We start from the raw sequence: 14,723 nt of genomic DNA, 5'->3' as shown, positions 1-14,723 counted from the left end.
CATGCACAGAAGTCTATAACTAAAGAAAACAATATCTTTTTGTCAGAATGATACAATGAAAACATACGCTACATAAATGAGGAAATTACAGTCATGATCCGTGTGATGTTTGGATTTATTTGGACAGCTCAACATGAATGTACAGCCTGCGTGCTCATTGCGCCCTCTACAGTCCGACACTCGGTTATGCAGGTTTTAAGCGCTCTTTTGTGAAGTGCGACCACCCAGCCCAGCTACTTCGGAAAATCCGACCTGAGCAGAACCATGTCCCGATTGAAGCCTGGTTCAGAGGGGTGAGAGGCTGTGCCAACGATGAGGACCAGATCTTTTGGGTTCTGGTAGGCCTGCAATGTTGCCTTTCAGTCATGTACATCAAATGATGTCGAACTACTAATATTTAAGCATGATGAAGCAACTAATAATGGGTATGTATGGCTGCCCTGCAAATGTGCGCAATTAAAACAAAGACTATAAGCAAAGGCACTAAGAATATCTTCCAGAACAGCCTACATCCTGTTGCTGAATTCATGGCTAATGCTAAGTTAAAATGGAGGCGGGTCAGCTGTTGTTTGCTGCTGGTGCACAATGCTATTATATTCAAACACTGAGAGCAATGTTCTCCATTTCTAGGAGGGAGTGCAAATGACTAACAGACGTTTCTCCCAGAGAACAGATATCAGCATGAATGATTGTCCGTCCCAGTCCGACCTCAGCGACGGTCTCTCCTCCGCTCAACGAGCGCTCCCCTCGGGACCCTTCAGGAGCGCACCCTGTGCCCCTGGGCCCGCGAGGCTGGCGTCTCTGAGAACTAGGGACATGACCCTGATAGGAGCACCCAAAAAACCACGGGTAAAAATTGTGGTTGTATAAATACATCATTTAATTATAATGCAAGGTATTGTTAACACTATTTCTGATTCAGAGAACCTTTGAACCAAATGTCAATGTTGTGAGAAAGAGCAAAGATGAGTAAGTAACTATGTCTCATAATAGCACGTCAAAGCCTGATGCCTTGCTAATATATATTTCCTGTTTACAGAATAAAAGGACAGATTACCACCACCCCCAAGCAACAGAGATCAGAGAGAGAGGAAAAGAGGAAGGAGAGGAGAGCGGTGAAAAAAGAAAAGCCTCGGATCATTCAGTCTCACTCCATCTTTGAGCAGGGTCCAGCAGCTTGCTCACGGAGAACAGGTAAAAGCAAATTAGTCCTGTCCTCACCACTGTCCCTCAGTGCTCTGACCATGTGGCGTTTGTCCAGGCCGTGGAGCCATTGTGCCCGAGCCCAGCAGCTCCCTGTGTGACCAGCTCAAGAGGGAGCCCGAAGAGGACAGCCACATCGCTTTGAGTAAACTGTACAGAGATGATGTATGCTGCATATATTATTCATTCATAATAGGCTTCCACAAAAAACATAGCCAAATTCCCCCCTTATTAATGCTTCGACCGTTGTCTGTATGTTTTAAAGTTTATAGACGACCCTAGTCTGAAGAACAACTCCAAGCTTAAGCCCATTCAGCTTCCTTTGTGTCACGCTCCATCTTTAAGTGTCACAGGTAGGCCACACTGTACCAGCCCCTGAGAAATCGCTATTGTCACTAATTGTTATATATTTTTTTTAATCTTTTGTAGCTCAGAGTGCAGTGGGCGGTCGTAACTTGGAGACGTGTGAAACGAAGCAGCCGTCCCTTGGGGATCTCCTCAGTGACTTGTGCTTGTCTGACCAACAAGAGCTCTTTTTCATTCAGCTCCCAGACTGCATGCCCATTAAAACTTCAGCACACAGACCCACAGACACTGCCAGCCCCGGACCCTCCCGAACAGCCACAAGAGACAGCAAGCTTCCGGACAAATTCAGATCACCCACAAGAGACAGCAAGCTTGAGGACAAAGTGTCAGCAAACCAGCAAACACAAGTGAGGTTTAGATCAACACAGTCTGGCAATGTTACATAATGTACAGATAAGACTATTTAGACTGAGTACACATACATGTACAAACACAAACACTGTTTAACTCCCTAGTTCAAATAGACACAAACTCTTTAAACAGAAAATTGAATAATACAACTTTAGTTTTAGGTGAATAAATGTATCTAAATGGAATCAACTGTTCACTGTTGTCTTGTATCTCCAGGAGCCTGTGCTGGCCGGTTTTTCTGAGGGCCGTCTGGGTAAACTACAGCTGCGGAGGTCGGGCAAGGTGGTGCTGAAACTAGGAGACATTAGCATGGACGTGACTGAGGGGGCTGCATTCTCCTTCTTGCAGGTATCACCGCGCCCAATGGCTCCATGTCTGTATAGTGACACACGAGGCTCACCTCAGCCATTTGTCTTGCAGGAGCTGGTATCGGTGCGTCTGTCCGAGGGCCGCTCCGGAGACATGATGGTCCTCGGGAACATCAGACACAAGCTTGTCTTATCTCCAGTTTTCCAGACTTTACTTGACCAGTCAGAGACCAAAAGCCCTTAGAAAGTCTAGTGTTTTTACACAAAATGTACAATCGGCAGCTAAATTTACCGTAGTATTTGAAACCTATTTATTTTCCATATTAGATAATAGGGGTTTTCTCCACTTCATAAACAGATATAAACTTTATTTTTTATAACGTCATTCTTGTACTTAAGAGCGTTAGTGATGCATTTAAGGACTTCACTGAAAATGAGCAGCACTGACATTCCATTGTTCCTGATATTCTAATATTGCTATCTTAAAGAATCATTGTACCAACTGATATGTACATTATTTTATATTCAGGTGCTGTGTAACAGACACACATGTATGTAAATTACTGTTTTGTAAAAATGCATATGTTGAACTTTATTGAATATTGAAAATACAGTTTTCAATGCACACTCTTCAGCTGCGTGACATTACTTCACCATCAGAATGTAGCCATAATGAACTATAGCTTATGTACTTTTGTCACAGGTAAACAGCACTTTAGTAATTACATGATGGTAACAGAACAGTGCTTGATAATTTAGAACAGAAACTGTTACATTATTAACTTTGTCTAAACCAAAACTATAAAACGGCTGATACAGATGAACAGATGGGTCATCGTTCAGTGTAACTATACCAGTGTTGGCAGCCTTTTGTTTAAGGGGCCCCTTTAGTAACCGGTTACTAAATGTTCCAATCAGAGATGAGCGTCGCAGCTTTAATGAAGAGAAGATGTATAGACCTAATCAAGTGAACAAATGCTCAAAGCATTTATAAACTGGCACCTTCAGAAGAAAAAAAAAAACATTGAATGACAAAGGACTCAGTCTTTGTTTTTCTGGATTTCATCAAAGAAACACTAAAGTTTTTATTCTACAGTAGATACATCTTATCTCTTTTTTGAGGTTTTAACAGTCTTAGTGGTGCTGCTTTTTGCCTTCTTCCTCAATGTTATGGCCTTGGCTGACGTTCTTTTTACAACTTTTTTCTTTGTTTTGAGAGCAGGTTTTTTGGCTTTAGTGGACAATGTTTGCTCACGAACCAAGTCTGCACGTCCTATTTCTACCATGTGATCTTCCCATGATTTCATTTCGTTTTTATAACGGATTTTGTCGTCTTCTGCCAACTGTGTGTAGACCTGCGAGAAAGTGAGAGACTGCGTAAGCCAGTGGCACATGTATATGTATTTATACATGTATACAGTGGGTTGCATAAGTATCGGCCCCCTTTAACTTTGACATATTGCCACGCTATGGACCATAAACATAAATATATTTAATGGAAATTTTATGTGAAAGACACACTAAGTGACACACAGTCATTAATTGAAATGAAATGTATACATGATTAAGATTTTTTTTCTATAAATACAAAGCTGAAAAGTGTGATGTGCATAAGTATCGACCCCCTTGCCTTTTAGTGCAAACAGTTGCCTTCAGAAGTTGCCTGATGATTTCTGATTGATCGCATGTTGACCTAATGACTACATAGAGTCTATCTGTGTGTAATCTAATCTCACTTCAATTACAGCTGATCTGTCATGGTCTCAGAGGTCTGTTAAGAGACTATTAACCACTAGCAGAGTGGATAAAAGAAGGCATTTTAGTCTCATCTGACCAAAGCACCCTCTTCCACGTGTTTTCTGTATCCCCCATGTGGCTTCTGGCAAACAGCAAACGGGTCTTATTATGGTTTTCTTTTCAAAATATCACTCTTTCATAAATGCCATATTTGTGCCGTGTACGACTAATAGTTGTTCTGTGGACAGTTTCCTCCACCTGAGCTGTAACTCTCTGCAGTTCAACCAGGGTCATCAAAGGCTTCTTGGTACCTGTTCTGGTCAGTGCTGATCTTGTTCGGTCAGTAAGTTTAGGAGGACGGCTGGGTCTTGGTAGGTTTCCAGTGCTGCCAAACTCTTTACATTCCTGGATGGTGTATTTAACTGTACTTTGAGAGATGTTCAAAGCTTTGGAAATCTTTTTATAACCTAACCCAGCTTTATACTTCTCAATCACTTTATCCCGGACCTGTCAGGTGTGTTTTTGGACTTCATGATGCTGTCTGCTCCCCTATAGTCTCTAACAGACCTCTGAGACCATCACAGAGCAGCTGTATTTGAACTGACATTAGATTACACACAGGTAGACTCTATTTAGTCACTGGGTCAACATGTGATCAATCAGAAAATCTTCTTCTTCAACTGGTTGCACTAAAAGGAAAGGGAAGGGGGGAAGGGAATCTTATTTGTATAGCGCTTTTCATATGACACAAGTCACAGCCAAAGCGCTTCACACATGAAAGGGAGGGAGGTTCATTCACTCCATGCTGATGGTGGTAAGCTACATTTGTAGCCACAGTTTCCCCTGGGGTAGAGTGACAGGCCACTCACATCTGTCAACAGTCCCTCCGACCACCACCAACCACTCACACATGGGCATTGGGTGAAGTGTTTGCCCAAAGACACAACGACTGGGATTCGAACGCCCAACCTTCCGATCATGAGACTACCCGCTCTAGCGTCTGTGCCACTGTCACCGACGCCGACACACAAGGGGGGCCAGTACTCATGCACATCCAACTTAGTGTGCGTCTTTCACATAAAACTTCAATTAAATATATTTATGTTTGTGGTCCATATCGAAAAGTTAAAGGTTATACTTATGCAACCCACTGTACATGTGTATTTGTATATTTATGCAGAGAAGAGATTTGGAGCACACCTGCTTCTGGTGATTGAACAGATTCTTCCAGTCCTCCAGCAGTGACTTCATCTTTGCCTATAATAGACAGTAATTCTTATTAAAGTCAAGTGTTCAGAACAAACAGATCTTTTGAAAGACACAAGGCAAGCATCATTCTGCCCCGTCCTTAAGTGCTGACCTGTATGGTGGTTCCTCTAGCCTCTTCAAAGTGCTCCGACATGTATATGTTAAATGCAGAGCGTGGGCGCTTTGGTTTTCCGAGAGCGGTTAACTCCTGCAAGACACACAAGTCAATTAGTAATGTATGGCATATACCAGGGATACTCGTGTTGTACTGGGAGTTTTTCCATACTATAAGTGCCTCTATAAACACTCACACATACAAGCTGACAATTCTGTAAATAGGTTGTTTAACTAAAATAAATACTTGTATACTCTTCGTAAATGTTAGCAGCCAACTCAAACAAACAAAAATATGTATTACCTGAACTAGCAATAAATTAAAAAAAGACAATATGAATATGCTTAGTTTCAAATCGAGCACTGAAGCACATTCAATTCATAATTAAAAGTGGCTCTTCGACGGGTGAGAAGGAGATTAAACAGACATTTCTCCCCTTGTGATGAAGACATCGCTATTCGCTAATGATGGCTAATAATAGAGTTCCTGACAACTCACTCCTTCAGATACTTTTTAAGTATACAAGTCCATCTGATTCTGCTTTTCTCTTACCCTCTTCTTACGAATGGCTTTCCTCTTGGCGAGCCTCTGTTTTTTGTCCAAAGCCTGCTGCTTCTCCTGTGCTGGGGTCAGCTGGGCCGTATAGCGCTGCAGGTCGACTCTAAACTGCTCCCTGGCTTTTACCGAGGCCTCTTCAAAAGGCTGTGATGCAAAGAAGGACTAAAGTGATCCCCAATTTCTTCCACTTAAACCTATGTTTGATATTGTTATGAATGTGGACGACTTACCCTTTTCTGTTCAGGGCTCAGGGCCCTCCACTGTTGAGCGATTTTTCTAACAACATCCACAGCCCTGATTTCTGGAATCAAAAATCTGTAATTTGTAATTGGTGGAGCCACTTTAAGTAGATATGATTTTGTCAGTGATTTTACCTGGGTGTAGTCTGACCAGGACAGGCCTGTGCTGCTGTACATATCGCATGTATGCATTCAGGGGTCTTTTTGGAGGAGTGCTGGTGGTAGTGCTGAGCCACCTGACACAGAAGGTTGAGGCAGGGAAAAAACCGGGGCTCCTGCTGCAAAAAGAGACACTACAGGGATAAGAGGGCTGTAATATTTATACATAGGCCAGAGAGACAATTCTGTGTTTACATGCGCTCAACCATAACTCATAAGGACACGTTTATGTTGTATGTTCCTGCTTCAAGTTTGAAAGAAAAAAGCTGCATGAATCATTATTATCCTGAACATGCACTGAGGGCATAAACAATGAGACACCGTGAACAGGCGGGGGTGGTCTCTGGTGGTGTGGGCTTACCTCGCAAGGGTAGTTGTGCACGAGTACACGCTAAAACACTTGGTCCAAAGGTTAGCAGCTGCAGACACAAGACTGGACGGCGCCATTACGACCAACTGAGTTTTGACGGTGTATTATGGAAGCGCAGAACCTCTCTCAAACCACCGTGTTTTCCAGCATTCCACAGAGAAAACCCAAAGCTAACTTGACGAGGGTGCACTGCAAAAGGCGCCTTGACTTCTTCACCAAAGCATTGTGGGAAAAAAATATTTCCGCTTCCGCTTGCCCCGTTGTTTACTACGACCTTATGACAACTGCGCTTTAAACATGACTCACGAGCCCACCGGGTATTTAACGTGACAGCCGTGAGAAGATAAACGGTTCATGTGTTTAGTATGTAAAGATAAACGTGTTGAAAAGTGCATTGGCGGGGGCAGGTGGTCTTTACTCCGGCAGAGGGAGGCGGTAGCGGGCCGTGCGCGTCGGCACCAGCGCACCGAAGAAGAGCAGCGGCAGCAGCGGCAGCAGCAGCAGCAGCGCGTACAAGTGTGACCTGGATGGATCTACAGATGTAACACGGGGATGGGAGTTAAGACAGCACCTCCACGGGGTTCACTTCCTCTTTTCGGTGCATATGTCGGTGGATGAACTCACTCCGCGGGATTAGCGCCCCGGACCACAGCTATTTTACATACGCGTGACGCAAGGAACGGGCTTGTTTCGCAGCTAGCCCGTGCGTAAGGGAAATTCACGGGAATGCTTGGCTCCGACAGCTCCTACAGGGTGTGTGCTGCTGACAGGAGCTGGTTATGGGCCCCGGCGGCGGCACTTCAGCTCATTAGCGTCAGGGCTTGAATATTAGCGGTGGACTGACAGGTGATACAGGTGTTGGCGTTGCATCCATTTTTGCATACGTTCAATGCCGTCTTTTCACTCCATTGTTTTTAAGTCCACCCCAGAACTGGTTGATCCGAGAGTCTCTGGGCTCGCACTACTAGTCGCTGCTGTTGAGCGGACACCGTGACGTGATGAGACCTGAGCATTCCTCGGAAGTGAAGTGGGATGTGGCCACGGTATATTTGTGCAGCCGCTGAAGAGATGACAGTCACTGCCGAGTCGCGCCCCGGGAGAGTGGCCAGCCTCCGGAGTGCTTCCTGCTCTGCTCGCCGTCTTTGGGTGCTGTCAGTGGGCGCAGTCACCGCTCACCCTTGTACCGTGCCTCGCAGCAGCTCCCACCAAGGCTCCCGCGCGCACTTAGAGCCAGTGTGGAACTCGTGTGCAACAGCAGCATGTGAGCCGCTGTCGTTTTAAAGCGGGCGGGTTTTTTTTAACACTTTGACGCTGTTCCTCGGACTTTATTTGTTGCGTTAACCCGTTTTAAAGCAAAGGTCTCGGATGGAGTCGTCCATAGCTCTGGGCAGACTTGAGCTGAGCCCGGGTCCCGCCGTTGTTGGGGTCACCGGGGCTTCAAGGCTGAGTGGCTTAGAACCTGCTCCGGAGAGAGGGGCTCAGCGGCGCATGAACGGCTGCGTGCCCCTGTCCCACCAGGTTGCAGGGCACAAGTACGGAGTGGACAAAGTGGGTGAGTGAAGGCTATTGTTGACTATGTTTTTTTTTAAGTTTTGCCTGGTCTGGTTGTGTGTTGGCCTGCGCACAGGTGTGTACATAAGGCTCAGTGGATTGTTCTCGGTGAAGTTATCAGCAGAGTCTGTTAAAGTTCAATCTCAGATGAGTCATTGCACACAGTCCGCGATGAAGCTTGTGTCCCTTGTGAGCCACGGTCAAACTCCTGCCCATCTGGCTCTGTTCAAGTGTATTAACATCTATTCAAATTGATGTCAGAAACAAACGCCATAGTCACAGTCATCATCTCTGTATTATTGTATTCAAAGTTCTAAAGTCTTGTCCTTGTTTGGTTAATCCACACGCATATTGACATATATATAACCGCATTATAACCACATACATCCCTGGTTTGTTCCCGTCAGTGATTAAGTACTGTTCAATCATTCTGAAGTTGATTAAGTGCCATCCGATTGTTCCTGGGTTTTTTAAGGAGGACTGACTGGTTCTCTGGCATTACACAACAGTGATGTTTGTAATGCGTGAGTATGCAGTAGGCCATTTGAAGAAGCATTTAGCATTTCTTCTTAAGTTCAGGCGGAAAGTGTAGAACCAGCTCTCAATCCTGCTAAACCAGTTCCTCGTCCTCTCGCTTCTTATCTGCTTTTGGTTGAAACTGCTGCTTTTTTTTCTTCTGTTTAGGATTAGATGAGTTTGAGTGTCCTTGTTCAGATTGTATGTGCCACACATGGTAACATTAATACAAAATGGCACATTGGTTAGTCATTGATTACCCAATTGCATTTTAAATGTTGGCAATTGGCCAATGTGGAATAATGATGCGCTTTACTGTCATGCTCAGATATATTGTGTTTTTTTCTCTTTTTACAGGTATTCTGCAGCATCCAGATGGGACAGTCCTAAAGCAGCTCCAGCCCCCACCCAGAGGTCCCAGAGAGATGCACTTCTATAGCATGGTATACCCACAACTCTTCTTTTTATTGAAGCTTTCTCCATCAGATTGTTCATTTTTCAGAGAGCTCAGCCTCAGTGGTTAAGCGACCCACACTGTACCTGAGGCAGCTCCAGTCACACTCTTGACTGACTCTGCAGTTGACACAGACTACACTGATTGTTTTTATCCTTTTATAATCCTGTCGTGTGACAGGCTCTAAACTCTGTTGAGTGCATGTGAGACTTTGGTGTTGAACTAAAATGACTGCAAAATGCTTAAAGCATGCATTCCTGTTCATTCTGCTGCAATGTGCTTGTATGAGCATTCATTTGTATTGAGTCACACAAAGACAGTGCATTGATGAGGGTCAGCACGTACGTATAGCCCCAAGACTGCACCTCCATTTAACCACCACATTAAAAGTACAAACATACTGTGAAATATACTTGAGAGGTAAATATTCATAAACATTTTTAATCCGAAACATAACATGTTAACTGAGCATCAAGAATTGTGCTGTTTAAAAACGTTTTTCTTTTTTTTAATCGTTTTTTATTGTTCTGTATCTGTTACACAGTCACACTGATCACACTGCATCCAGGAATATATGCGAGGACTGTAATGCAGCATACAGTATGATTTACAGTGAACCATGTGTTTTTAACACAGGTGTATGCAGAAGACTGCTGTGATCCGTGTCTTCTGGAGCTCCGAAACCATCTTCCAAAATACTACGGCACTTGGGTTTCTCCTGACAACCCGAGCGGTAAGCTGTGATCCAAGGGTCATTTGTTAAGCACTTGTTATAACCCTTTTATCTGAAACAGCACCTCATGTTGTCTTGTTGTGCTGCAGACCTTTACCTGAAACTGGAAGATGTGACGCGCCTGTTTCATAAGCCGTGTATCATGGACGTAAAGCTCGGCCAGCGCAGCTACGACCCCTACGCCTCACAGGAGAAGCGAGAGCAGCAGATCCGAAAGTACCCTCTGATGGAGGAGATCGGCTTCCTGCTGCTGGGAATGAGGGTGAGGATTCTCCAGGGCGCTTCAGCCATGACTCTGACTGATCTGCTTTAGTTTTACTGAGGTACCAGGGACAGGCAGAGGCAGATTTAGTCAAACATACGATAGAAGTGCTGCGGAGAGGTCATACTCCATTCCCTTTGTTATAGTTGAACATGGTTTATGACTGTTCGCTCCTTGAACAATCCTCCGGTTTGTCCCAGAGCACTGATCTCTCCTTTAAACATTACTGTGCGCTCCACACCTTTCAGTAATACTCACAGCAGTAAATGTTTAACCCTAAGGTGTAAAGTTTCAACCTGTTTTTGTTTTACTGAGCAAACAAAGCAAGAATACAAATGTTCAGCGGCAGATCACCCAGGCCTTTATTATTTTGCATATTCTCAAATGGGAAACATAAACTAGTATAATGTTGAATAACTGCTAAATTGAAGTGCAATTATCATAACATTAAACTGACAATGTAACAATGCTTTAACTCAACATACTGTACAAGTATTGATGCTTTTGATGCTTTTCACCATAATAGACAAGGTTGCTCATCAGAGGGAGACTGTTTTCAACTGTGCTGCAGTGAGCTGACCTCCTAACTGGTCTACAAGTTTTTGCCTAATGGTGCCGTCGCAAATACAGATAAGATAGGGTGCTTCCTGACGCCAGTGTGCGTGCAAGAGGCAAATTAAGCATGTTGTTGTGCCAATCTGTGCTGTTTGTTTGGATCCAGGAAATGCGAATGTCTTAATCATGGCTTGTCACTGGTACACACAAGTTTGGAAGTTTCCTGTTTGTTTTTTTTTATCTAAAGTGGCTGCGAAAATAGCTTTAAAAAAATTACACAAATCTGTGCATAACTTTGGGATGTTACAGAGTTACTTTACCACATGTTTTATGGGGAGTGCCAAGTTTAGTAGAAGACACTATCATATTGCGTATGATGCATTAACACAGCAAACGTTCTGTTTCAGGTCTACAACGTGTCAAATGACTCATTTGACTCCTACGATCAACACTACGGACGGAAACTACTGAAGGACACTCTTAAAGATGGTATGAGATAGTATGTCTCCATCAGACTGTAAACCTGGGTTTATGGACTGCATTGTCAGGGAAAAGTGGCCTTAAAAGAGTATTCTCGTGTACGATATGGGAACCTACCACAAAAAAGAAAAATACACATTCCAACATCAAGAAATGCTGATGCTACCAGTAGTTTATGGCTTACCAAATATAATGATTATTTTGCTGTTAATTGTAATGGCCATTTGTTGTTAATGTATATACGAGACTTCTTTATGTAAGATAAGATACGATCGTCCTATATTGATCTCACAACTTGTTAAATAAGTTCTCAAGAAACACTCAGGGTGTGCAAAAAAAGACAGGAAATGTGCAATCAATTAAATAGTAAATATCTTATATACAATGAATGCATATAAACCGCTACAACGGATTGCAGCCATCTACTAATCTGCTCCTATTGTCCCTCATTTGCACTCACAAATACACTCTCCTCTCATACACGTATAATATTTCACATGGGCCAGTATGTATGAACAAAAATCCCTTATAATTATTTGTAAATTATAAATATTATTTCTCTTTCTGTTCTTAGGTTTGGCCAAGTTCTTCTATAATGGAATTGCTCTCAGAAAGGACGCTGTGTCAGCGAGTATTGGAAAAGTGCAGCAGATCTTGCATTGGTTTGAGTCCCAGCAGCAACTGTGCTTCTATGCCAGTTCACTGCTGTTTGTGTATGAGGGTCAGCCCCCCGCTACGCCCCTCACCAACCCTCTTCAGGACAAGACACCTGCCACAAGTGCTGCGCTGAAGGACGAGCACACAGAAGAATACAATAATAACAACATTCAGGTGTCTATGTCCTGGGATTACAGCCTGGACTCCATCTGCAGCAACCACAAGAGTCTATGCCAGCAGCAGTGTAAGGAGCAGCAGCCCAACCACAACCAGGAGGGTGCTGGACAGGAGAATGAGACGACAAAAGGAGCCGGCCCCGGGGCAGGTCCCGCTGTGGAAGTGCGCATGATTGACTTCGCTCATGTGTTCCCCAGCGACAGTCACGACCAGGGCTATGTCTACGGCCTCAAACATCTACTGAGTGTCCTCCAGCAGCTGCTGCACGAGCCGGAGCTTCACTGAAGTTTGTCGCTTTACCCATGCACTAAAGTGTCCATGCATTAACCCATCCCGTGTCTTATGCCAATATTTTATTAGGATTTAGTGTTCAGAAAACCAAAGTAGGGAAATTAGACTCTTATTACAAGTGGGTTACAAGATGGCCATTTGTGTTTTAAAATGACCAAATTAAGAATTAATCTAGAGCTACTGTGACTACAGGGTGGGGAACCATGTTGTAGACTCAGCAAGTCTAACAATTTGCATAACATTTTCTGATTTTGTGTTTCTCATCTGCTGCTGCAGTCAGTAACATCTCAGCCCCTTCATGCTCTGTACAGCCATCGTCTCAAGCCATAAAGGCAACGCCTACCTCCAAAATCAGCTCTCACTCACTTGTGTCTGTGTAAGTAGGAAAGTGTCAAAAAGACATTTTCCATAATAAGAAATAAAAAGTTTAAAAAATCTATTTTTTGCTTGAAGCTTAGATCCTATTTTTTTAAGACCCTGTAAAATAAGAATGCTAAGGGAATTCTTACCACAGCCTTGGTGAATTAGAGCTGCTTCTGGACTGGTGTTATGCCACCTCACTGAGCTGCCCCCACTTCATTTTAAACTCCAACATCACAATATACATGTTTAACTCTCTATGTTCGACATATTAGTGAGGAGCCTTTCATGTTAGCTCATGTTTTTATTTATAACCACTGTTGAGAGGTCTCTAGCTCAGGTACATGGTCTCTAACTGTATTTTTTATCCTTCATTGCTCTGTTTAACCTGACACATACTGTGCTCTTATCAGGAATGATCAAGTATCATAGGTCTCCTTTTCTGTGCACACAGGAACAAACCGCACGAACATTTATCTCAACAATTCTATATATTGATTATCATGGACATTATTTTAATATAAGCCCATAGTGCTGTATTCCTCTTTGGTTTTATTCAACAGGTTTTGCCAGTGAAGATGGAATATTTATTTGTTCTCATTTAAAAAATAGATATTTTGTCAGAGCATTGAAGTCATGATTGTTCTCCCCTTAAATTATCATGCACACAATGATTTCTTAATGTGAAATTTAAAGTTTACGGGTTTGATTTTATTACTGCCCATTATTGGTGTGTCTGGAAGTGATTAATGATCATTATGGCAGCTTTACATCTCATGTACTTTGTTTTTGCTGCTTGTTAGCACCAAGACCAGACTGGACATGGCCTGTCTGTGGGTGGCGTTGGTTCCTTGTGCACTTTATTCATGCAGAGTCATGTGACTGCCTCAGACCACACCCACTCCAGGTCAGCCTATCCATCCTTTTCTCATAATGCCCTGGTGTCCTTAAACCACAGCTGTGTTGTTGGGTATGTTTTTATGTACTTGCATTGTAATTACAACACATGTAGAATATATTATATTGCACCTTATCCAGTGCAATCCTTTTTGAAACATTGTTGTGGGTCTTTTTCACCTAAACATGGCCTCATGCATCTCTGTACATTTCTGCAATAAGCAGGTTGTTTGCAGTTGAAGTAACAATGCTGTTCTTAAAAAGGAAAGTGTTCATTTGATAGTAACCAATAGTGGCATCAAGAACAGGTGCCATTTGACCCTGCACCAGATGAAACACAGGTGACTACAAAGAGTTGCATGAAGCAGTCGGAGGCAGTTCAACAGAAGTGATGGATAAAAAGTGGATTTATTTTTATACAATCAAATATATTTGAGCAACAGGTTCTGGTGGTGTTACTAATTTCTGCAAATCAGAGACTCGGAGCCAGTTCCCAATCTATGTAATTGTATGTAAAATTAGTGCAAATAATTATCCTCTAACCATTGTCATTCTTCTCAATATTTTTAATAAAATATTATTCTTTATCGCCATGGTTCTGCTCTTTGTTTTACAAGCATCTTATACAATAGTCATTTGGCATGTATTTTTATGTTTGTGTGCATAAGACTGTCCACTAGGTGGCAGCGTAAATGTCTCTTGCTGAACACCATAGTATTTAAAGCCACACGGCGTAACATTTCACCCAACAAACAATTAAAATACAAGCATTTTATTACAAATATTTTTATTGTTGAGGAATACCATAAAAAATGATGTGTCTTTGCTGTGAGCGGCTCACCTCCTAAAACCTGACTCTCCTGGGAGTGGGGACCTCCAGTTTGTCTCCAGCTCCAGACGGCAGCCAAATGTGAGATCTGTGTTGCTGGTCATTAGGAACATGTTTTAACAGCATGATCCAAAATGGTACGCAGTGTGCCTTAATCAAATATAATTGTCAAATGGCAAAATGACATTATTTTAGCATTTGTTAAAATTGTATTTGGCCATATTTCATTCAGGCAACAATTTCAATCTTGGATGCTTGAATTTGACAGTTATAATACACCTGCGATGAGATTGTTTCACACTATTAT

The 14,723-nt window shown here is 42.9% G+C and overlaps 3 protein-coding genes across 4 annotated transcripts; 2 read left to right on the top strand and 1 right to left on the bottom strand.

Annotated features, from left to right (window-relative positions):
* The first annotated feature begins 161 nt into the window (after positions 1-161).
* Positions 162-2,717, top strand: LOC306978818 (DNA-directed RNA polymerase III subunit RPC4). Of its 2 annotated transcripts, XM_079577499.1 has the most exons (9): positions 162-338; positions 667-849; positions 923-969; positions 1,040-1,194; positions 1,262-1,368; positions 1,469-1,556; positions 1,633-1,916; positions 2,137-2,268; positions 2,341-2,717. In XM_079577499.1, exons 2-9 carry the CDS (start codon positions 682-684, stop codon positions 2,470-2,472), a joined length of 1,113 nt encoding a protein of 370 aa, XP_079433625.1. In that variant the 5' UTR covers positions 162-338; positions 667-681; the 3' UTR covers positions 2,473-2,717. The 2 variants fall into 2 exon arrangements, with proteins under 2 accessions (XP_079433625.1, XP_079433624.1); XM_079577498.1 differs by lacking the exon at positions 162-338 and having other exon boundaries at positions 482-849; positions 2,341-2,716.
* A 129-nt stretch (positions 2,718-2,846) lies between these two features.
* On the bottom strand, positions 2,847-7,523 carry tfam (transcription factor A, mitochondrial). The gene is made up of 7 exons (XM_079577439.1): positions 6,646-7,523; positions 6,261-6,403; positions 6,117-6,187; positions 5,881-6,030; positions 5,326-5,421; positions 5,166-5,222; positions 2,847-3,583 (listed from the first exon to the last, which is right to left on the bottom strand). The coding sequence occupies exons 1-7, from the start codon at positions 6,729-6,731 to the stop codon at positions 3,335-3,337; spliced, it is 852 nt and encodes a 283-aa protein (XP_079433565.1). The 5' UTR covers positions 6,732-7,523; the 3' UTR covers positions 2,847-3,334.
* Positions 7,524-7,977: 454 nt separating this feature from the next.
* ipmkb (inositol polyphosphate multikinase b) lies at positions 7,978-14,516 on the top strand. The gene is made up of 6 exons (XM_079577652.1): positions 7,978-8,206; positions 9,079-9,164; positions 9,812-9,908; positions 9,998-10,170; positions 11,133-11,214; positions 11,780-14,516. The coding sequence occupies exons 1-6, from the start codon at positions 8,020-8,022 to the stop codon at positions 12,322-12,324; spliced, it is 1,170 nt and encodes a 389-aa protein (XP_079433778.1). The 5' UTR covers positions 7,978-8,019; the 3' UTR covers positions 12,325-14,516.
* Positions 14,517-14,723: the final 207 nt, after the last annotated feature.

This window comes from Gobius niger (genome assembly GCF_951799975.1).
Source record: "Gobius niger genome assembly, chromosome: 19".
NCBI classification, from domain to species: Eukaryota; Metazoa; Chordata; class Actinopteri; order Gobiiformes; family Gobiidae; genus Gobius; species Gobius niger.
This window is presented reverse-complemented; position numbering and strand designations above follow the sequence as displayed.